This window comes from Nyctibius grandis, chromosome 7, assembly GCF_013368605.1.
Source record: "Nyctibius grandis isolate bNycGra1 chromosome 7, bNycGra1.pri, whole genome shotgun sequence".
Classification (NCBI taxonomy): Eukaryota; Metazoa; Chordata; class Aves; order Nyctibiiformes; family Nyctibiidae; genus Nyctibius; species Nyctibius grandis.
Window position 1 is genome coordinate 31,124,289 of NC_090664.1, and position 22,714 is coordinate 31,147,002.

At 44.0% G+C, this 22,714-nt stretch overlaps 1 protein-coding gene across 1 annotated transcript; it reads left to right on the forward strand.

The window, feature by feature from the left end:
* Positions 1-1,023: 1,023 nt before the first annotated feature.
* Positions 1,024-12,249, forward strand: PDK4 (pyruvate dehydrogenase kinase 4). Its single transcript, XM_068404469.1, has 11 exons — positions 1,024-1,933; positions 2,850-2,991; positions 4,019-4,090; positions 4,656-4,840; positions 5,273-5,362; positions 5,890-5,967; positions 6,626-6,702; positions 7,408-7,506; positions 7,793-7,903; positions 8,604-8,717; positions 9,738-12,249. Exons 1-11 carry the CDS (start codon positions 1,780-1,782, stop codon positions 9,879-9,881), a joined length of 1,266 nt encoding a protein of 421 aa, XP_068260570.1. The 5' UTR covers positions 1,024-1,779; the 3' UTR covers positions 9,882-12,249.
* The last annotated feature ends 10,465 nt before the right edge of the window (positions 12,250-22,714 follow it).

Consider the following 22,714-nt stretch of genomic DNA (forward strand, 5'->3'; position numbering starts at 1 on the left):
CAAACTCCAACATCTATTCTCAAATTTTCAACTTCTGGCAAGCGCAGGAAAAATCAAAATGGTTACATTTGTTATTATTATATGTCTTCATTTTGCTTCATTTCACATTTCATATGCCAACATTCAATCACTGTGGCAAAACATAATATATCTGATGGAACAATAACAGTAACTCTCCCAATAAAATAATAAAACAGGGAGCAATAAAATAATAAAACAGAAAGTACTGTGAAAGTAGAACAGTAAGCAGGCATAACAGCTATAATGACTAGGAAGACAAAAATGAGATAAAGTTCAAGAAAACAACTAATGATAAGCTGAAGTGTTCTCCTTAGCCTAGTAAACATTAAAATAGGAATTTCTTGTTAGGAATGTATCTTCCTTCCCATTAAAAAAGCATGCATATTTGTGTGTGTGTGTAGAAACATATGCGTATAAAAACTGGACTGAGGAGTTATATGTAAGTATTAAGGCTATATTCTTTTATATCGTTGTACTGCCATGTGGTCCTGCTGTTACTGACCAAGATTTAGGACGTCAGGAAGTCCTTTGCTGACATCAACTCCATTCTTCAATGCATTATGCAAACCCTGACTTTAGTGAAGTGGACTTGGCCCCTTGGGAAAAAGCCAGGCAGAGCCGGAGATCAAAGTTCCCTCTCCAGTGAAGAGGAAAGGTGTGCGGGCTCTTCCCAGCTCAGCCGTGACCCTGAGAGATGAGCTGAGCGAGAGGGCGCTGTTCAGGCAGTCACTTCTTAGGTCAGCTCTAGAGAGTAAATAAGGGTCACATGGCGATTTGGGACCAGTGCGTCACCAAAGCAGCTGTCTTCAGGTATTTGGTCACTATTAATCCAGGGCACAGCGATGACCTACGTCAAGCACCCTGAACCCTGTGGTTAGGATCTAATTTCACTCCCTTTTGCACCTCTACGTGTTCTCTGCGCCGACCCGGGATTTTCAGCGATTCCACCGCTCCATCCCCTGCCCTTATTGCAAAGAGATCGTTTCCCCTGCGGTTAATCCCCAAGGCACCAGCGTACCCCTCCGGGCTGGCAATACAGCTGTGCCGCGGCGGCCGCCGCCCCGGGCAGGGCGGGCCGGGCCCGCTCCCCACAGCCCGGGGGATCCCGCGGCGCCCATTGGCTTCCTCTAGAAGGCCGGATCCCCCCCGAGCAGCCAATGAGGAGCGGGAGCGGCGCCCCGGGATCTCGGCAAGGCCGCCCCGCCGCTGACATTGCCCAGCCCCTGCCCAGGGAACAAGGTCACCGCAAGCGGCGCAGGGCCAGCTCCCCCCCGCCGCCTCCCCGGCCCGCTCGGCGCCCCTGGCGCTTCCCTCGCGGGGATGGCAGGGTGCCCGCTGCCCGCGGGGACGGGGGGCACGGCGAGGGGCTGGGGGAGCCCCGCCAACGGCTGTCACGAGCTGTCCCGCGCGGGAACGTTCCGTTAGGGGCGGCGTGGCGTGGCCTGACGGAGCCCCGCCCCCCGGGGACTGTAAATAGAGGCGGCACGTGAAGCCGCCCGCCACCGGCCAGGAGACAGCGCGAGTCGTGCTGGCACCGACCGACGCACCCACCGGATACCCAGGGACCGACCGACTGAGCGGCTTTACCTGCCGCACACCCACCCACCGGCCGGCTTTACCTGTCACCCACCGACCGACCGACCGACCGACCGACCGACTGGCTTTACCTGCCGCACACCCTCCGACCAACTGACCCGCTTTACCTGTCACTCACCCACCCACCCACCAACCGACTGACGGACCGACGCCCCGTGAGCGATGAAGGCCGCCCGGATCGCCCTGCGCACCGCCGCCCCCCTGGCAGGGGCCACCGGCAGCAGCAGCAGCAGCCGCGGCCGGTTGCCGCGGGAAGTGGAGCAGTTTTCCCGCTTCTCCCCTTCCCCGCTCTCCATCAAGCAGTTGCTGGACTTCGGTGAGAGGCGGGACGAGCAGGGGAGGGGAGGGTCGGGGCTCCGCTCGGCGGGGGACGGCTGCGAGCCCGTCGCTCGGAGGCTTGGTTGCCGCTGAGGAGCGAGCCCGGGGGCTGCGGCGGGAGGAGCGGGGTGCGGGAGCGGCGCCGCTCGGGCCGGAGGAGGCGGCCGTCCCCGCCGGGACGGGTCCGGGCTCTGCGGGCGCTGAAGGCGCTGCCGCCCCCCGGCCTGACTCCCCAGCGCCGAGGCGGAGGGAGGGGAGTGGCCCCCTCAGGCGCCGGGGTCGAGCCCCGCTGGGGGACCTGCCGGCCCCGGGGGTGGCGGCGGTGGGGAGGTCGCCTTGGGCGACCACCGCCGGCCTCAGACACCCGCCGGCCGGTTGTCAGGCGATGGTGACCTGTGAGTGCCTCGACCAAAGCTGAAGATACACTGCAGCTCTGTTCGGCGGTGTTAACGGGATGGGGGAGGCGAGGGCTAAGACTTGAACCGGCTCACGGGTGTTCTGCGGTACGCGTTATCGGGGCGGAGTCACTGCTGCGTCCCGGCGGAGTGAACAAGCTGTACCCAGCCCCGGTCACCGCTTTGGCAGTTGAGCAGTCCGTGCGCACGTGACGTTTTCAGGCGTTTCCCTGAAGAAGCCCGTGTTTGCAAAGGCTGGATGGAGTGCTGCTTCTGGGGATTACAAATGAGTCCGTGTCTAAACAGAAAATGTACAAGTGTTCCTCCCAGGAACATGCTGTCTCTTGGTGTCCTTTAAACACCATTCAGCACAAACGCATATGTACACTTAGGAGAACTGGCCAGTAATAGCATAATGATTACAAAGGAATATAGTACAGAAGTCTGTGGCAAGACAGCGATTTGTATTTGTATCTTGAAAGTTCTTAAACAAGATTTTTGTTTTGGATTTATTCGTAGGCTCAACTAATGGATGTGAGAGAACTTCTTTTGCATTTTTGCGACAAGAACTTCCTGTGAGGTTTGCAAACATACTGAGAGAAATTGATCTTCTTCCTGATAAATTACTAAGCACTCCATCAGTACAATTAGTAAAAAGCTGGTAAGTAAGAACTACTTGAATTCAGCCTGTAAAATAACATAGCTTGGACAGTTTGGTTGTCATACACTTTTTTGAATAGTAGAAGACAATAACAAAATACACTAGACATGCAGGTCCTTCATCAAAGCTGAACTGCAAGCTGTTGTACATGGTCCATTTCTAGCATACTAAAATTAAATTGAAAAATGACATGGTTATATTGTTATTTTTAATTTTATTTTTTTTTAAACATAACAGCTTGAAATAGCTAGTAGGGCAAATCTCACTTCTGTCCCTTTAAGAAGGGAACATGTTCTGTTTTCACGTAGCATTGCAGACCTTCAGAGCTACACAAAAATGGGAAAGCAGGCTAGTTACTTGTTTGGGTCTGTCATTGATGGAGTTACTAACAGAGCTTCTGTGCCACACTGTATTGCCTTGGCCTATGCAGCGAGTGTTTGGAATCCAGTTAAGATAATCTCTGTGGCTGACACAGTGGCTGAATCTGATTTAACCTTGCTCTGCTGGCACAGTTGCAGGATTTGCAAGGATGGCTGACATGAAGGGCAAAAGTCTTAGAGTGATATCCGGAAACTGTTCTTAATCTAGCACACAGTTGTGCCTTTGCAATATGTGTCAAGGCTGTCAGAGGTTAGCACAAGAGGCTCAATTACTTAGCTTGTGCCAAAGCTGATCATACTTGGAAAAAATTTGCTTAGATGGCTTCCTGACCAGTATTGTCATTTGGATTTTCTTTTGAAACACCTCTTTTGAAACTGTAAAGGGATCCTACATACCTAAAGTGAGGGTTTAGATTTCTGGGTGGCAGGCACAAGAAAAGACTTTTAAAACTTATAGGGTTCAGGCAGTCAAGAAGTGTCCACTTGCGATTCTGTACTTGGATGGAACTTTGATACTTCAAAGATACTTCAGATTTCTAGCTGACTTGTTAAGAGTAATGATTTGCACAAGACAAAGTAATTTTCCTGTTCCTAGATTAATAAAAATCAAACTAATAGCATGTATGTATTGTGTTCTTTTTCAATAGGTACATCCAAAGCCTAATGGAGCTGGTTGAGTTCCATCAGAAAAGCCCAAATGACCAAAAAGTCTTATCTGAGTAAGCTTTTCATTTGTTTCTTTGAACTTTTGATCTCACATTCCACTTTTCACAATGTAGTCAGTTCAGAATGACAGCTGTCGTGAGCTGAATTTGATAGTCTAGGATGAAGTGCTGTGCATAGAGCAAGCTAGTTTAAATCTCTGCAAATAAATATGACCTGTTGCAGCTCGGTTTCAAGGGCATATTGCCCCTTGAGCTGTCATGACAGAGAAATACCAACAAAAATAATCTGTGGTGTCACATCCTTGCTTCTTTCCAAGATACCAGCTAAGGGTCTTTTTCCCTTCCTCACATTCTCCTCTGCCTAAACTATTATGAATGAGTAAACAGGCAGTGAATTTGACATGGCTAATGATTACATGTTTTGTATTAAAAATATCAAACTCTTCTGGTTTAGGTCACTGAGGAATTACTTTTAAAAGAACAAAAATATAGACTATTTTAATATTAAGGTGGTTATGCACTTACCTGTGCTGCTGCTGGATTAGATAATGACATTGTTCAAAGCTTGACTCCATGTAGTCTTAGAATAATGTTCTAAAAAGATCTCTTTTTGACCTAGCTTTATAGATACCTTAATTAGAGTCCGAAACAGACATCATGATGTGGTTCCTACAATGGCACAAGGAGTAATTGAATACAAAGACACTTTTAAAATAGATCCTGTCACCAATCAAAACATTCAGTATTTTTTGGATCGTTTTTACATGAGCCGTATTTCTACCCGGATGCTAATGAACCAACACAGTAAGTAGAAATTTCTACCTGAGGAAAAACTTCAACCTAATGAGAAACATGTTAACATAAACGTTTCTTAAAACTGTTGGAGATCTGCCTCAGATGATTTTGTGTGACAACTAAAAAGTTGGAAACTGAATGTATGACTTAGGAAAGTAATGGGAAAACTAGTTTTCTACACTACAGACTAACTGTAGTAAGTCTTGTGTGGAATATGTAGGGAACTCATTCTTTACATTTGAAAAGCCTCTATATGTTGAACTAGAGAAAAGCCGACATAGTTTGCTGGTGGTAGATAGCATTTTTAACTTGCAAAAGGCATAAACACCACTCAGTATTATGTGGTTATATGCTGTGATCACACTGTGTTAGTCTGAACTTAAGGCTTTTTTGTGGTACAGTATTTGAGATTAAATACAGTATTGTTTTCATCTCAAACAGCCCTTCTTTTTGATGATAAATCCGGCTCCGGCCACCCAAGGCACATTGGGAGTATTGATCCTTGCTGTGATGTTGTTGAAGTAGTGAATGGTATGTATTCTCAGATCCTTAACATTTCTCTTCATGATCAATATTTATATCTGATTGCGAGCAATTTGGATAACCAGCGTGTGTGTAGGGTGCTGACTGGTTTTTATTGAAATAGCTGAAAGCAGTCTGTCAAAACACGAGCTTTTATAGCACGAAATTTAAAATACAAAGCAGCAGTAAAAAATGTGTTGGAGTAAAGCCTAGCAAGTGACAGATCAGATAGAAGTTAAAAGTTGTCTGTGGTGCTGAGATCAGCCTTACCTACTGGTAGATAACAGATGCATCTGTTTTACGGAGTTATCAAGTTGTACTGAAAATTTACCCATGCTGCTGCAATTGCCTATTTATTCTCAGTTTTTAATGCACACAGTGGATGCAATGTTATCATTCCTTTGAAACACAGGCTTAGAGTCTGTAACACCTTAGCAGCTAATGCAGTTAAAAATCATGTTTTGCCATGCATTAGAATCAATTTCTACAGTGTTTGATATTACATTTCACACATTTTATTTAAATAAATATTTCAGATGCTTTTCTGAGTTCGAAGATGCTGTGTGACCAGTATTACTTAACATCTCCAGAACTGAAAGTTACTGAAGTGAACGGTAAGATGAGAGCTTTTATGTCTGTCTTCCAATCGGTAGCCAAACTGCTGCTTTTACTGAATCAAAAGGCTCCCATTTCTATAGCCATAGTTGATCAGCATACCAGTTGATCTGTCTTGGGCTAGTTCCTCTTTGTTTCCTATTACAAGCACCTCATTTAATCTCCTGTGTTAGAACTCAAATGTGACTGTATCTTAAACACTACATTTCCTGAGGTAATATTTATGAATTTGAGAGAAGTAAGACCAACCTGTACTTAAAGTAACATGATAAGTTGCTAGAGAGGAGCTCTGTATCTGGGGTGAGGAAGTGGGGCTGACTGAGAAACACTGGTTCCGGTCCAAGCTGCCTGCATGTGTCTGATCTGGGACAATCTACTTAACCTCTAAAATCCTTTACTTATAAAATAGAATTCATACTTGATTTTTTTTCAGTTTGTTTGAAAATAAACTGTTATTAAGGAAGTGGTAATTACAATCTAAACACTGTTAGGACTGCATAAAGTTGTTTGTTCATTTGGGGGGAAAAAACAAAACTAAGACTTGATTTATTTTCTTGCTCGTTCTGTCATACAACTTGCTTATTGTAAAATTTGGATACAATACAGAAAAACTCCATCACCCTTTTAAATCTTGCTTGTCTTTTTTCCTTCCTCTAGGAAAATTTCCAGGAGAGCCAATTAACATCGTATACGTTCCATCTCATCTTTTTCATATGCTTTTTGAGCTCTTTAAGGTATGTTAGTATAAGATGTTTCTTCCCTTAGTAGTCTGAGCTGGAGCGTTGATATTTGAAATCTCTAGCTAGATGTGAATGAAATAAAGCTTTGCATAGGACTGTGAGATTTCTAAAATTTTCTGATTTGGGGAAATAGCAGTTGGGAAAGGAATGCTTGAAGTTTGTAGGAGAGTATTTGGACAGTTCTGTGTGGTGGCAAATGGGACAGGGTAAGGGGGAGAGAGTAAAAGTGGGACATGGGGTTGTGACCACTGCTAGCCTTCTGCTTTTAGAGATTACATCTGTAGTGCAGGTTTGCCCTGGTACCTTTTCTGTGGACTGGGTGATACATCTTGGGGCTGAACTAATGTGCTGCCGACATGGGGTGCAGAATTCTGGCAGCCTTTAGCAATTGCTGAACTCTACTCTTCTCCAGAAACCTGGTGACTCTTCAGGGAGTCAGGTTATTTAATTTACATTGGCTGGGTTATATGTTGGGCAGGAACAGTGTAATCTTTTAAGCATAGAAGTGTCTTGTCTATGCTCAGTCACTTCTAGGTGTAAGACCTCCTCTGCTCCTGTTAAACTAAATTGCTAAGTGTGTTCCTTGGAAGGTAGGCACTGATAGGAGTGGAGGGTAACTGCTCAGCCTCTGCATAACAGGTATGGTTTTAAGTGCATAGATCCAACACTTTCCAATAATGGTAACCTTCATTTCCGTAGAATTCAATGAGGGCAACTGTTGAATTCCAAGAAGACAGACCTTCCCTTTCTCCAGTTGAAGTGACAGTTGTTCTAGGACAAGAGGACCTGGCAATTAAGGTATGTTGTTGGCCTGCTACAATATGGGCTTAATGTAATCTTTATGATTGCATATGCTGCAGCAAATTCTGTTAGAAGAACTTGTAGCCTCTGACAACAGATCAAAGTTACTATGCATGAGCCTTTTGTTGATAGCCTCCATTTAGCACAATTATTTAACTGAAAAATAATATGCTGCAAAACAAATGTTTGCGTGTACTGTTGGAAGGGATTGTACAAGTAACCGCATTTTAAATAACCGTTCTTAGTACATGATTGTGGTTAACTTTATTTTCTCTTAAATCAGATCTCAGATAGAGGAGGAGGTGTTCCAGTAAGGAAAATAGAGCGGCTGTTTAGCTACATGTATTCCACAGCACCAACGCCAAGGATGGATGATGGTCGAAATACCCCTCTTGTAAGATCTTTTCAATACTTATGTAACTAATAAGGTTGCTATAAGTGTTAGACAGATTGGTAGGTTAATAAATTACAAAACACTATGTCTTACTGCTTTGTGGAGTGTGCAAAGATTGAGCCTCATAAAGATGAATAAACACTTTCTGAAACAGATTTTTAGTATCTAGCTTAGTGGACCAAAATACACTTTTAAAGGTATAAATGAAGAAGAACATTCCAACCTGAATCTAACCCTGTTTTTTCTTAGACTCCAATGACAGTAATTTACTTGGTCTTCACTCCCATTCAGTCCTCAAACTTTTTATAAATTATGCTATCTTTATGGAGGCAAGCACAAGTGGAATAGACGTAGACTATTGTTTGTCTACCAGTTGCAAACTCCTTTTATTAATCAAGCTGTACTAGCAAAAACAAGGCAGGGCAAATACATAAATGTAATGTGTAAAAGTAAGATGTGTATATAAACCCTCCCTCTTCCATGGAGATGTGTTTTTTTCTTTCTTGTGGATTTGGGTTTTTTTAATGATCAGTTTCAATGTTCTGTATGAAACTGATTAGAGATTTCTGTTTTAAGAGATGAGGAAGTGCAAAGGACTTTCTAACAGTTTAAAATCTCTGAACACTTTACAGCTATTTAATTTTAAGTCATGAGAGCTAGTAAAAAAATTAATTAATTTTGTCTTGTACTTTCTTTTTAGGCTGGCTTTGGGTATGGCTTGCCAATTTCTCGTCTGTATGCTAAATACTTTCAAGGAGATCTAAATCTCTACTCCATTTGTGGTTATGGAACAGATGCTATTATCTACTTGAAGGTATGTATTTTGATTAGGTTAAATAAAAGATAGTGTTGATAACAACTACTAATGAGTGACTACTCAGTGTCATTTTAAGGTAAACAAATTCTCTGCTCATGAGTAGAAAAGCTCTCATTTTTATTAAGGAAATGCCAGTAAGATTTGTAACTGGTATCTAGAATTAAAAAAGTCACTTGGCTTTAAGTACCCTACTTGAATAACTACTAGTGAGAGCCCCATTAGTTTTTAGATTGTATTAAGATTTATTATCTACTGGTTCATACAATACAAAGTACTGGAAGAAAGTGAAGTAATAGAAGAGTGTGAGCAACAGAAAGTCTATATAAACTAATCCTTAGAGTCTAGTACCTGGTCCAATTCAACATCTGCCATATAGCTCACATATGGGATTCAGATATGAGTAGTCTTGAAGATCTGGTGTGTAACATGCACTCCTGTTTTTATAAGTAATCTGGAAGAAAAAACTACATACTCTTTTCTACTTTTTGTGCTTACTCGTGGGAAAAACTTGCTTTGAATTTCTTCTAGTAAACCAAAACCATAGTTCCAAGCACACTGAAGCACAAGCAGAGCAGCAGTACAAAAGGAAGAGAGGGTTCAGCTATATACATGTTGCATTTGTATTTAACAGTTTCCCAGTAGAATATGATTTTTTTTTTTAGCTGCAAAATATGGAAGTAGGAAAGGAACATATTTTAAAGTTTCTCTGGAATTTTGTAAATGAAAATTCTTTTCCATGGCTTCCAGGACTATCTTGTTACAGAGTAACTCTTCAGGCCTGTAAAAATGTGTAAACATGATTTGATGTTACTGCATTTGTCCTGCCAAATTATCCAAAGCAAACATAGATACTGAAGCACATAAATGACTGCATCTGTTGTAGGAACACTTGTGTAAATAACTTTGTCTTGTAGTGGCACTGGCTTAACACTTGAAACATACTGCATGAATTTTTGCAAAGTGGCATTATTGAGAGGTAGAAACTAAATGACTTTTTTCCTTCTTGATTTTTTTTAGGCCCTATCAACAGATTCAATAGAAAAACTCCCAGTTTTTAATAAATCAGCTTCCAAGCATTACCAGGCTACCTCAGAGGCAGATGACTGGTGCGTCCCAAGTAAAGACCCAAAGAATATGTCAAAGCAGAGTGCAGCTCTGTGAAGAGAAGTTGGTATCCAGGCACCCAAGGGGATCAAGCTGGCTTCTCAAAAAAGACTCACGTTTGGAAGTATTCCTCTACCTCCAAACAAGCACTTTCTTCAGTTTCAGGACTGGCAGAAGAGAAACAAGATAAAGATGTTATAGCCTAGGCTGTATGCACTGAACGTGAAATCTTGCTGTGGACTTCAGGATGAGGAAAACAGGAGCACATACGTCTTTAAAGAAGAGATGTGCAGAGAGGAAAATCAGACTATGTTTTTCTTACGATCAAAGACTTGATGTGGTAGAGGTGTGCAATTTTTGAGTCCTCTTTAATGCTTGAATTCTGAATACTGATAAATGTCAGTTACGCTGGTGTATATTTTTCTCATAGAATAGTTACTAGCGGTTCATCTTACTACAGAACTTCTCAGGTAGATAGATAACACCTGTACTTTAAAGCTGTACTTATATTTGGAAAAGATCCACTTAATATGGCAGTCTTGTAGCAAGATACAAAGAGCATTCAAATACAGCCTGACTGGGAGGGAGGGAGCCCTGGGAGGTAGAGAAAGTGTTTTCCATATATAAGGAAGCCCTGTTTTAAAAAAAAAAATGTATTCCAGTAATAATTCTTATGTGATGCCTTGTTTTGTGAGTTACACTGCTAGATTTTTTTAATGTTAAGCTGTTCATGGAAAAACTAGCCAAGTAAGGCTCCTATGCATAAGGTAACTAAGAAGGAAATCGGGATATTTTAGAAAGCTACTCGAAAGACATGGAAAGCTACTTGCTTGTAGCAGCTGTAAGGTTAGGCTACATCAAGCCTACATCCCTGCACTCCAGAAAGCATGTACCAAGTAAGTAGGTTAGGATTTTCCAAGAACTGAAGTCAGATGTGCAAGCTGAATGGAAAGGTTTTAGCGATCTGTAGTATGTAAGCATGACATGGGAAACAACAGTATGTTTAAAACATGGTCTTGCAGTTCCTTTTTGTCATGCTGTTAGAAGGTACGATCTTTGTCAAATTTGTATTGGACCACACTAGCTCGAAGAGGTACGTGAGGATTCTATACCTTGAAAGCTGTGATGGGCAATGCAGGTCTATTTGAAAGGTTTCCAGGAAGAGTGGTGGTGGAACTAGAATTTTTTTCTAAGAACTGTTCATTGCAGTGGAAAGGGCTTAGGAAATGAGAAGTTTCAAAATATGAACAGCACTGAAAACTAAAATAACTTTTACGAACAGCAAAATAACGGGGAATTGTCACAGGAACAGTGCCAGTGGGAGAGAGCTGTTGGGAAAATACTCCATTCTCAAGCTGCTTCCTTTCCCATCTTTGTGCATTTTCCCCCTTGTAAGCGAGGTAAACTTAACAGAATAGAAGTTAAACTATTGGACATTGCCAAACCGGCCAGTCAAAGTTTGTCAGAGCTGTATAATATGACTTGAATTTTTTTTTTACTAGTTAGCCTATTATCTTAAGTGTATATGATCCTTTGCAAGAAGCTGCAAGTGCAGTATTTAAAGCATCCTGCTCAGTCGTATGACAGTTTTCTAAAACAGATTTGTATTCGTTGGACAGAATGCCACTCGGTACTCTACTGTGAATACAAAGTATTTTTTTCAGTAGGAACAAGAGAAAGCTGGAACTACCTTTGTGTTCTAGAAGCCTTGTTGGGACATAAAATAGTATTCTGATATGCTTAATTTCTTTTAAAAACTAAATTTAGAAGTACTGGTGATAACTACTGAGCATAATGACTTCAGTACTGCATCAAGGCTGTTTTTATCCCAGTGAATAAGCTGCAGTCACCAAAGGTCACAAGATCATGCATCTGAGCTCATTTCATTGTTATCATCCATTTCATTCACTGAGCTATCTTTGTCTAGAATATACAGGTGTGAAAAAGCTGCCTTCACTGCCATAATATACTTGAATATTTGTTGATTTTTTTGTATTGAATACAAGGTCACAAAAACATACCTAGGTAGTCATTGTTGTTGAGTAAACACAAATTATACCTTACCTACCTGGTAATGCTTGAACGTGAGTTATGATCTCATGATATACTGTACATCTGTAACATAGCTGCAGCTACTCCAGGTAGGAGCTGTAACTTATATCCCAAAGCAGCTGAAGCACACGGGTGCTGTAAACAGGTCTGTAATGCTGCTTGCAAAGAGAAGCTGCAGAACACATTCATGATGCAGACAGATTCACATGGAATCTCTGTAGTATTAAAAGTTACTTAAGGGCTATCTACCTAAATACAGTACCTTTTTCAGCATTTACTGAATTTTTATTCCTGGAAGTAGAGCTATAGTTTTAAGCCTTTTCCTTGGATGTAGATGTTGAAATAATTTTATAATAAAATTTTGTTAATGGTTGTCTAGTATCTTTGTTTTCCTCTAAGAAGTCTAGTGCAAGCAAGGGCCTTTTTAATTTTGGCTTGCCAAATGGAGTTGAGCAAAGCAACTTTCATACTGTGACAAATAGATGTAGTAGGGGAGACAAACACTGAGACAACAGTCTGCTTACACTTAATGTTGCATCTGCTGAGAGTTTACATAGTGCCTAAAATCACAGCATCACCTCACACATCACCTTATTCTTTCCAATTAGGATAGCATTCATCTTCAGAGATGAGAATTAAGAGTCCTTCATCAGTGCACATTCTAACCTTTAAAATATCTATTTTCTGTTCAACTGTAAAGAATGTGAAAATTCACCATCAGTTTTAGTTTTGCCTGGGAATGTCCTGCATCTCTCTTAAGAAGATGGAGTAACCGCAAAAATATTTGTAGGTACTTTACCTGAAAGATGAGAGGTGAAAAACAGCCAGACCCTGGGTGTCTTGCAGTAAATCTACAAGTGACAGCCTTGTGTGCTGAATTTCCCCTTGTAAACAATATTTTTTCACCTTAATAATGTTTTTTCACCTGTAATGCCAGTGAAGCAGATCGGGTGGTAAATGTACCACTCTGATATGTATCAGTGTCAGGTGTGGAGGGAGAAACAACGCAGAACTAAAAGTACAGCGGGGACTTTAATAAGCTACCTCAGAAAACAAAACCAACAACAAAAACACCCATTGTGTTTTGTTTTCCCCATCCACCTTTACTGTCTTGCAGTCCCTGGAGACAGGACTAGCACATTTCCCCCCAGGTTTTTCCAAGCAGAAGTACATACACATGCATTCTCCACCTCACCCACGGCAGGCTCGGGAGGCATACACACTGCACATGGGAGCCACGTGTGCCGCGGGTGCAGTGTGGCCCCGTGTAGAGCACATGGCCCCAGCAGGCAACGCAGTCTCCCGGCAGCACGCTGCTCTCAGGCCATCAGTTCCAGCCAAGCTCCTGCAGTCCAGAAAGTGCCAGAAGTTGCAATGTGTTTTTTTTCCTTCCCCAGCAAACACCCGGTGAGTGACAGAGTCCATGTACCCGGCTCCTGATTCAGCAAAGCACCGGAGGTAGAGGACTGGCTTGCTTCTAGCGTGTCAGAGGTTCACTGACATCAGCAAGTTCACTCGTGGCTAAAAGGTGTTCTGGTTTCACAGGAGATAAGCAGATATTGCACTTTCCCCCTTTGCATCCTGATCAGGACCTTAAAAAGCCAGGTTCCTGATGTCAACAGAAACCACTGCCAAAGCACCCAATGTTTTTTCTTCCAGATCGTTAGCTAAAATGCGTATGCTGATTTTGTTACTGGTGCCTTGGGCACGTCCAGATTAATCTTCCTGAAGGCTTGATAAGTGGTTATTCATTATCATCTTTTCCCTATCGCTTAGCCAAGCTTTCAAATCCATGAGACTTTGCCCTTAGCGTGCAATAATGTCCTTTCCATAGCATTATTACAAAACAAGCTTTGCTGCCTTTGATAAGAAACACTACTGGAGTGGAAAAATAGTGGGAAAATTGCTTTTTTCCCCCTTACAGTAGTGATAATGACTTGAGAGGATCAGGTTATAATCCCTGAGAATTGTCTGCCCTTAAATTCTTGAGCAGTTTTGGCCAACAGAAGGTAGAACTTGGCAGTTTACGATTCCTCGGCTCAGCTAATCTGGGGAGGTGGGGATGGTGAAGAGGAAGGAGCACACTTCTGCGTTAACATCTTCAGGTTTGCGTTCCCTAAAAGCTGGCAACACAATTTTAAGTGCCTGTATCTCGATCCTGTATTACAGTCCCTAAGGTGGCTTTGCACATCTGTGCTGGCATGCACATTCAAGACATAATGACTGACTCAGTACCTGGCCAGACGCTGCTCTTCCTTGCAGTCAGCAAAGAGAATGCAGGACACGCCAGTGGGCAGTCTCAGTTGGCCTTACAGCTCTTCACTCACTTCATAGGGAGGAAAGGGCAGAAAATCCCTGTGGGCAGCCTGAATTCTTTCCTGCCATCTAGAATGTGGGATGGCACAGCAAGAAGCTAGAACACAATCCTGTGGAAGCATCCTCCTGGAAGGTGACCAAGAGTTTCTAGTTTAGGACGGCCACACTTTAAGTAATGTTAACCTGATACATCCAGATATGCCCTGTCTGGAAGGCAAGTAAGAAAAGCAAGTAAAAAAATATAGTTGTTTCCATCATTGTTTATAGGTTGGGCTTTCTGTACTATGTTGCCTTAGGGGACTGGGCCTGAAAAACGAGAACGTTGGTGTGGGTTTCAGCACAGCAAGTACAACACCTTATCATGACACTACATACATGTCTGTATGTATGTGCCAATGTGTGAGTTGGATAGCTGAGCTCTCTCTCCAGGGGCCAGAGTCGGTATATCCAGAGGACCACAGGAAGATATCAGCTCCTCCTGAAGCAGACACCTACATCTGGCTGTCTTCAGTGGCAGAGTTCAACTAACTGCAATGGGACCCCAGACACCTGGGGCACATGTAGGCATCTGCATTTAGATGGTTTCAGCTGTGAGCTGACTCCTAGCTTGTTCAGTTGCCTAAAAGTAGACACCTGATGCTATATGAGGAACCCTGGAGTACTCTGCCTGTCTCTCATCTGTCACTTCAGAAGAACAGAGATCTTCCACAGGTCCTTTGTCACGTCTGCCAGTCCCATGCAAATACCTTGTATGGACGCTCTTGGCTTTCTCAATTATCAGTGACTGTTTATGTTTAGGTAAATGACTCAAATCCCCTTACTAAATCTGGGTGGTTGTGGGAGGCTGGAAATACAGAGCTCAAAACATCGTCACTGCTGTATCATTGCTGGCCAGCGTGGATAGATAATGGAAAATCCCAGACAATATTTATCCTGCAGCAAATGCCAGTGGGATCATTGCAGAGGAACCCCGCTGGCTGCCAGCACAAGCTCTGCCAGGCTGGAGCTGCCTCTGTGCAGCGCGTCACCACTGGCTGCATTTCCCGTCATCGCAGGTCTGGCTGGGTCTGGGGCTGGCCACGGTGCCACGCAACCGCAGGAGACAGCGTGAGGCTCATCACTCGGGGCTCTGTACCCCGCAGGGCAGCAGCATGAGCACCTGAGAGCTCTGTCTGAGCCACGCTTACTCCTCCTGGAACACCCAAATACCACTTAACTTGCTACCTGGGCAGGCCTTTCACAGAGAATCAGGAGCTAACTGTGACTGATGCTGGTTGTTAAACACCATGAGGCATATCAAGGAATCAGATACATTGAAAGCTCTTTTCTGAGTGCTTACACCTGTGTGTTTCTCTTTTCTAGTGGCTTTACTGTCCATAACACTCCTGGTTGATTTTTAACAAATTAATGGGGAAACAGGGTGGAATACCTGGCGGGGATACTTGTCTTTTCCTCCAATCGCTGTGGCACGCAGCACGATGAGTAGCATGCATTGCAAAGGGGATTGGTGACCCCCAGTCACTCCCCTGCTTACAAAGGGGAGGTATTCAACCTTCGTGCAGGGGTAGAGCAGATGGTTTATACCACTCTGGATATTAACAGGTATGTGTCGTTGCTTCACAGACCATGGGAAGCTGTTTGCTCAGGCATAAAACTTTGTGTTGACACAGAAGCACTTGTTTGTGCTTAGTTAGGGCCTGTTACAAAACCCTCTGAACTCACTGGACAACTCTCCCTTGTTTCTGATCAACCTTGCCTCAGGTTTTACATAAATACATGATGAAGAAAGCTTCATTTTCAAACTCTGACCGGGGACAGTCTTAAGTTTTCATTATTCATGTTATTTGTAGAGATGTCCAGAGGCCTTCTGCTAGTCCACATCGCTTCATGAGCTTTGCCTCCATAGCCTTGGCTTCCTGTTCCTCTGTTCTTCCTGCTCCTGCTGCTGGTGCAAGGCTGTGCACGCTCCGAGCATATCTTTGGTAGCAGAAGGATGGGAACAGTGCTTTGGAGGCATGTCACACTTCCACAAGCTTTCGATGATTTTTCAAAGCCACTGGGTGATCAGTTCACTTGAGAAAAAAAAAAAAATTCATAGCACCTTCAGCATATTCCCAGGCATCTGTCTCTTGAATTACAGCATCCGTGTCAGAACAGCTGGAGGAATGGCAAAACTACTCACTGGAGTACCATAAATTGATGTAGGCAGACCTTGGAAATTATATTACGGAGATTAGTATTCAGGGCTGACTGAAAGAGATGTTTTCATCCTTTTCCAGAGTTGTCCTTGCCTTCTCCTTTGCTCTGCAGCAGAATTATATTCTCCACCTGTGAGTATTGATGTGTCTTGACTTTAAATCTGCACTGCTGCAGTCAAACAGAGCAGAGAAGAAGTGCAGATCCCCCCATTTCTTCCCAGGAATGAACACACCCACTGCTACAGGAAATTAGAGTTTTGAGGGAGAAGGTCTATCCTCAACAGCATGCTCTTTCAAAGGGGGTTGTTTAGTTTCGTAAGAACAGAAAGGAGATTCCAGCAAAGCTGTCGACAATGAAAGGCTAAAACAAATGCTCTTCACCATTTCTTTAAAGTCTATTAACACTGGAAGGTTTGTTGGGTTTTTTTTAGTGTAAATGTTTCTAGCAGAATAGCAGTATATTGGTGTGCATTATGTTAAGCTTTCACTTATAAAAGTTTTTTTAAAATAATAGATTCAGAAGTAGTAATTCAGTTGTTCTCATTTTTGTAGAGTATGGGTATGGAGTACAGAATATAGGTAACGGATCAATAGGTTGTCTATAAGCATGTCTGAGAACTGCTGATGCAGTTCAGTGTTCTTTTCTGTAACATGCTTCTAACGTATGCTAACCCGTTATTTTCTTTTTCAAGCAATAAAAATAATGTAATGTAATGTGGGATCAGCATATTAACCAATGTAAATCATAAATATTAGAGTAGTAATAAGTCATCTTTAGACCTCACACTGTGTCCACTTCAATCTGTGACAAGCTTCCTGTTGACACCAGTGAATTGTGGACAGAGCCAAAATGGTTTGAGCTGCTGGTCAGTAGAGGAGACACATACATTCCTGAAGGTCTCTAGAAGACAACAAGCAAACTAATTTTTAACTCCTTCAGAGTGCAAGACCAGACAAGAGGGCGGCCTCACTGTGTCACCTGCCACGCCATCTGCGAGACAGCATGCATTGTGCTGGAGGAATTTGCAACCAAGCGATACACCTAGGGGAGGAAGAGGAGTATATGACATACATTTAGACATTCAAGATATGTTGAACAGAAATGTATATATGCACATATGGCCAATTTAAAGGTACTGAACTGGCTGACAAATCTTGCTTCAGCCCCATCCCCCTTTTCCAACACAGTGCAACCCTTATACTGGAAAACCTTGAGCTCCAAACACCCCAGATCAGAGGGAGGTCAGCTCTCAGCCTTTCTGTTCAAGCCAGGTGAGACCAGGTCCACGCTAGGTAAGTCTGGGTGCGGAGATGCTGTTGTCTCTGAGGTATGTGTCCCCGTTCAGCAAAGCAGGCAGTTTGTCCTTGTGTCTGCAGCCACCGAGAGCTCGTCTGGGATAAAGGGGCTTTGCCCACACCTGGAGACAGAAGGAGAGGACTTTTCAACAGCACACAACAGTGACCAGCCACAGCTTGTGCTCATTTCACACAGATGAGGCTTTTTTAAAAAAAGGATTGAGAGTGTCCAAACCCCGAACAATGTGAAGGCCTGCTTCAATACAGCTGGAAGATTATTCCAGCTGTTTGGGGCTGGGAGCCTAAAAAAACAAAGCTTGCCTCCCATAGTTAGTGGAGCTCCAGACACTTGTATGAATAGCTTGGTTTGAGCAGAGGGCAGACTGACAGCTAGTCCTAGATAAAAGGACACAAAACAGCACTGTAAATAAGGTGTGAATTATTATAAACCTTAAAAATACCCTTCAGGAAATGCGTGGCTGCTGTTCAGTTGCTAGCTGTGGTCTCTTTTTGTTCTACTTACAGATTTCCATCCTTTTTTTTTTTCCTCTTTTTTTTTTTAAAGACAAACACTGGCCAAGTATACAGCACAGCCTCCTCCCATCGGGGCTGGGTGCCGCGGGAAGCAGCAGTGCCTCTTGGCGTTGTTCTGTCAGGCTCCTGAGCAAGAGGCAAGGAACCCACGGGGACAGCGTGTTCCTTGCCGGCTGCACCGGGAGTTTAAAAACATGTTTATGTCAAGTCAGCGAGAGCTGCCTGGGCTGGTCACGCCACTGCTCTCCCTCCCTTTCAAGGCTGCTGGAAGGAGCAGCGTCAAAGTTCAAGCCCATGTTGGAAGTCTGTTCCAGGCACTGCCTGCAGTTTGCTCCTGCCTGCGTGGAGCCACTTACTCCCAGTCTCACCGGTGCACCCAGGTCACCTAAAAATGAAGGGGAGCCAGGACTGCCTCTCTGCCCCTCTCCCTGCCCCACATCAGAAAGGGCAGCTCTCTCTGTGCTCGAGTGGGTGCCTGCGTCTGGGCAGGACTTGCTGCCATTTAATAGCAAACCCTCCCACACTCACAGCACAGCCAGGCGACCGCAGATAGTGTGTCTCAGTCAGCTGAAAAAGGAGTCCTCCTTATTGGTCTTCTCCAGGGAGAACCAACCCTCTGTTAAAGCTCTTCAGAGGATGGAAAAAGGACAAGGATGTTAAGGGGACACCAGGCATGCAGCTCTGTCCCCGAAGCACAGAGCTGCGTGGGTGCTGCATGAGGCATCCCGCAAGACAGGACCATGATGGCTGTAGCACAGGGTGCTGGGTACCAGTGGAGTTTCAACCAGCTGGAAAGAAAAGTAGGAGGGTTGGGTTACAGAGGCACCTGGCACCCAGCTCCCCACAGACGTGTCAGGGTGTCTCGGATGCCTCCGTCCGAAGCTAGCTAACATCACGTGTCTGTCTGGGATGGGCTTGTGTATTTGCCTGTTTGTTTGCCCGTTGTTAAGGTCCCCTTGAGAGTCCGCAGCTGCCCCTGAGGACAACCGCAGGAGAAAACGTTCAGGTTTGCCCTGAGCTTGCAGTCATTCTGGTGGGCAGCTGATGTCCACAGAGGGGCTGCAGCCCACGCTGGTGGCTCATGAGTCCTTCGTGCCAGCGACGGGCCTTTGGGTGTGCCCGGGGCAGGGGAAGAGCACACAGAAATGTTGACTGTGACCAAGTGGAGAGTCCTGTATTCACAATAACATTGTCAGCTTCAAGTATCACAAGTCACAGTTCACAGCCCTCAGAATGCTGATTCTCGTTGTTAAATAAACAATGTTTAAACTTTTTGTTTTACATTGGATTTATTTTTGTCTTCTAGTTTGCTGTTGGACTTCACCTCCAAGTGTGTGTGACTACTCTCCCTGGGTTATTGAGACATTTAGTTTTCATCACGTGAAAACCCACATCACTTCTAATGCCAATTCTCCCCTTTCTCCCCCAGTTCTCCACCCCCCACCACTCAGATCAGCTGAGCTCTTTTGCCTCCCCTGCATGGCTCCCTGCCACGTCTGCCCATTTCCACCCACCCAGACTGAGCTGGCTTGGCCAGGGCAGGATGCAACCACCGCTCCAGCAGTGCAAAAGAAGCTGCCAGAGATAAATGGTTTCAGGGACAGGGGCTTTGCTGATAAACCTCAGATCTCTAGAGGGTCCTAGTGTGATTAGAAGCCAAGGTCACTCGTCTGTACTTACTCCCACACCACTGGAGTATGCAACATTTGATTTTAGGAAAGCTGGCAGTACAAGGAGTCTCTCCCGTGTTTCTGATTACAGGGTGGGAACCTCCCACCACGCTGGCAGATGAAATATGTGAGCACAGCTCCCCTCAGCTGGTGCTGAGCGAGGCAAGGCACACTGCCTGCCCCCGAAAATCCATCCAGCATTTGGGTTTCAGGCTTTGTTTCAGCAGGATGGGTAAATGGGTTCCTGTGGGTTAGGAAATCCAGAGGCAGTGGAGAGCAGCACAAACCCGCAGAACTGCAGGGGAGCAGAGAGGGGTAGCGGCTCTGCACCCCAGCTGAGCCTTCCCACCGCCCTGGCTAGAAGAGGGTGCAGTGACGGTGTAGCAGTGGGGATCAGGCACTGTCTCATGTGCCAGAGGCTACACAGCCAGGGAGGGGAGGACACACCGCTCTCGCCCATCCATATCCTCCGGATAATCCAGCTGTGCTGCAGTCAGCGTTTGCTGCCTTTGCTGGCTACTGCATCCACCCTCCAAAGCTCAGCACCTGAGCGCCTGAGCACACAGTCAGAGAAACACTGAAATAATATGGAAATATTGTAAATTATTGCAGGAACTAAAGATTCCTGTGTTAAACCCTTCAAATAATTTCTGAAGTAGTCCAACAAAAATAGTAAGGCAATTGGGTCTCAGTTTTATACTGGAATGCTGCATATTCTGCAGGTCACACCGGGCTTAATTGCATTAGAAACCTTAAAGACCAGGGTAATGCTCTGGTACATACTGTACTCCATCTACCCAACAGCCACAAATTACGCCATCAGTGTATTGACACATAAAAAACAAATGTTACATATAAAAATGTATTACTTCTTTTCTTTCCAGCTAGTCGAAGCTCCTTTAGTTGAGAAGAGTTTGACTTTGTCCGTATCTTGCTGCTCTGTGTGTGTTCAGGTGCCTGTGCAACTCATTTCAGATTATTTTTAACTGGGATACACTCCCTTCACTGTATCAAAAAAAAAATATCCCAAAAAAAAGCTATCAAAAACCTCTATAAGGTGGGAAATAAAAGAAAGAAAGGAAAGAAGAAAGAAAGAAAGAAAGAAAGAAAGAAAGAAGAAAGAAAGAAAGAAAGGAAAGAAAGAAGGGAAAGAAATAAAGAAAGGAGAGAAAGAAAGAGAGAAAGAGGGAAAGAAAAGAGAGAAAGAGAGAGAAAGGAGAAAGAGAGAGAGAAAGAAAGAGAAAGAAAAGAAAAGAGAGAGAAAGAGAAGAAAGAGAGAGAAAGAAAGAAAAGAAGAGAGAGAAAGAAAGAAAGAAAGAAAGAAAAGAAAGAAAGAAGAAAAAGAAAGAAAGAAAGAAAAGAAAGAAAAGAAAGAAAAAAGAAAGAAAAGAAAGAAAGAAAGAAAAGAAAGAAATCACTGAAATTCTGCATGTTTATGGTGGAGGGAAGTGCAGGGGTGTGGGAGAAATGGACCCAGATGACGGACTGGGGTCCAGATTTCCAGCAAGGTATAGTTCAGAGCTGCTGGCACCAAGAGGTGTGCTCACCATGGACATAGGCAGATAGTGTGCCCTTGAGTTCAGGGCAGCCACTCACCTTTTCCCCAGTAGCAAACTTGAAAACAGCAGGATAGACTCACCAAAGGGTTGGCTCAGCTTTGGGAGGTCGATGGAATTCAATGAACTTCTCTGCAATTGGGTCTTTAGGGTCAGTTTTGCTCTGCTTGGATGCTAAAATACCTATATTACTTTTTGTCATGAAATGGCTTTCCCTGACCGCAGTGACGTCTCTTCACCTGTGCTCTCCAGCATGCTGTGTGTTTGTAGTCAGCCCAGGCGCTGCCCTGCCCTTCAGCAATGCCTGCGTTTTCATGCTGTGTGAACCAATGCCCATATATTTATGGGGCACACAACTCTGTCCCCTCCTTTATAGCGCATTTTTATAAAGTAGACTTTCTGTGAGTGTTGCTACTCCTTTGTTCCTGCGCTTTTTTCCTCAGATCTTAGCAGTTATTTATTCTTAGTCCCTGACCAACTAGTGGTGTTTTTGTGGTTATCGGGAATAGGTAAAAAGATCCCTATTCTTGACCAAAGTTGTCTGGATTCAACCCTCTTTCCTCCCACAAATAGCCAGCAAGCTTATGGCTATACACAGGCAGTGCAACTCCCCACTGACAGTTAATACTGACATAATCTAATGCAGTGCCAATTGCAGTGCAAATAGCCTGGGCAGCTGTATCAATTGCACTGTTACAAGGCTAAAATGTGGTGTGATTCTGGCATGAGGCAAAAGGCTGATACCAGCATCCCTAGCCAGCCCCAGCTTGAAAGAACAGAACCGAATGGTTCATCAATAGTGTAAAAAATCATCCCATGCCCTACTGTCCTTGTTTCAAATGCCTTAGTTGTAATTTAGCAGCACTCCATAGGGTGCCTGTGCAAGGTAAAGGGCAACACACAGCAGCCATGTGCTAAGAAAATGTTAACTGTGTATTAAAATCAAACAGGTCATTGGAATGTGTAATATCCATAGTCACCTTTCCGCTTTGTGTCTTACGAAGCTTAAGACGCATTTGGAGAAATAGTCAGAAACAAATTTTCTGAGCAACCATCCAATTTCCTCTGTCAGTTGCTGTATATAGCAATCTTTTCTGACCCACTTGTCTGCTGTACCAGAGGTCCCTGCCGTTCTACAAATAGAGACTGTGGCAGATCTTTGCACTACTTTAATATAATTCTTGGGGAGGTGAAGGTGTCAGACACTAGCTAGGCTTTGGCATCTCTGCTAATAGCACGTTCTGCACTGTCATTTCATAGAAAAGCAA

Bases quoted from the DNA above. Each gene is read 5' to 3' on its own strand.
- PDK4 (XM_068404469.1), top strand. From the start codon at position 1,780: ATGAAGGCCGCCCGGATCGCCCTGCGCACCGCCGCCCCCCTGGCAGGG. The intron at 6,703-7,407 runs GTATGTTAGTAT...TCATTTCCGTAG, and splicing joins TGCTTTTTGAGCTCTTTAAG to AATTCAATGAGGGCAACTGT. The intron at 8,718-9,737 runs GTATGTATTTTG...GATTTTTTTTAG, and splicing joins ATGCTATTATCTACTTGAAG to GCCCTATCAACAGATTCAAT.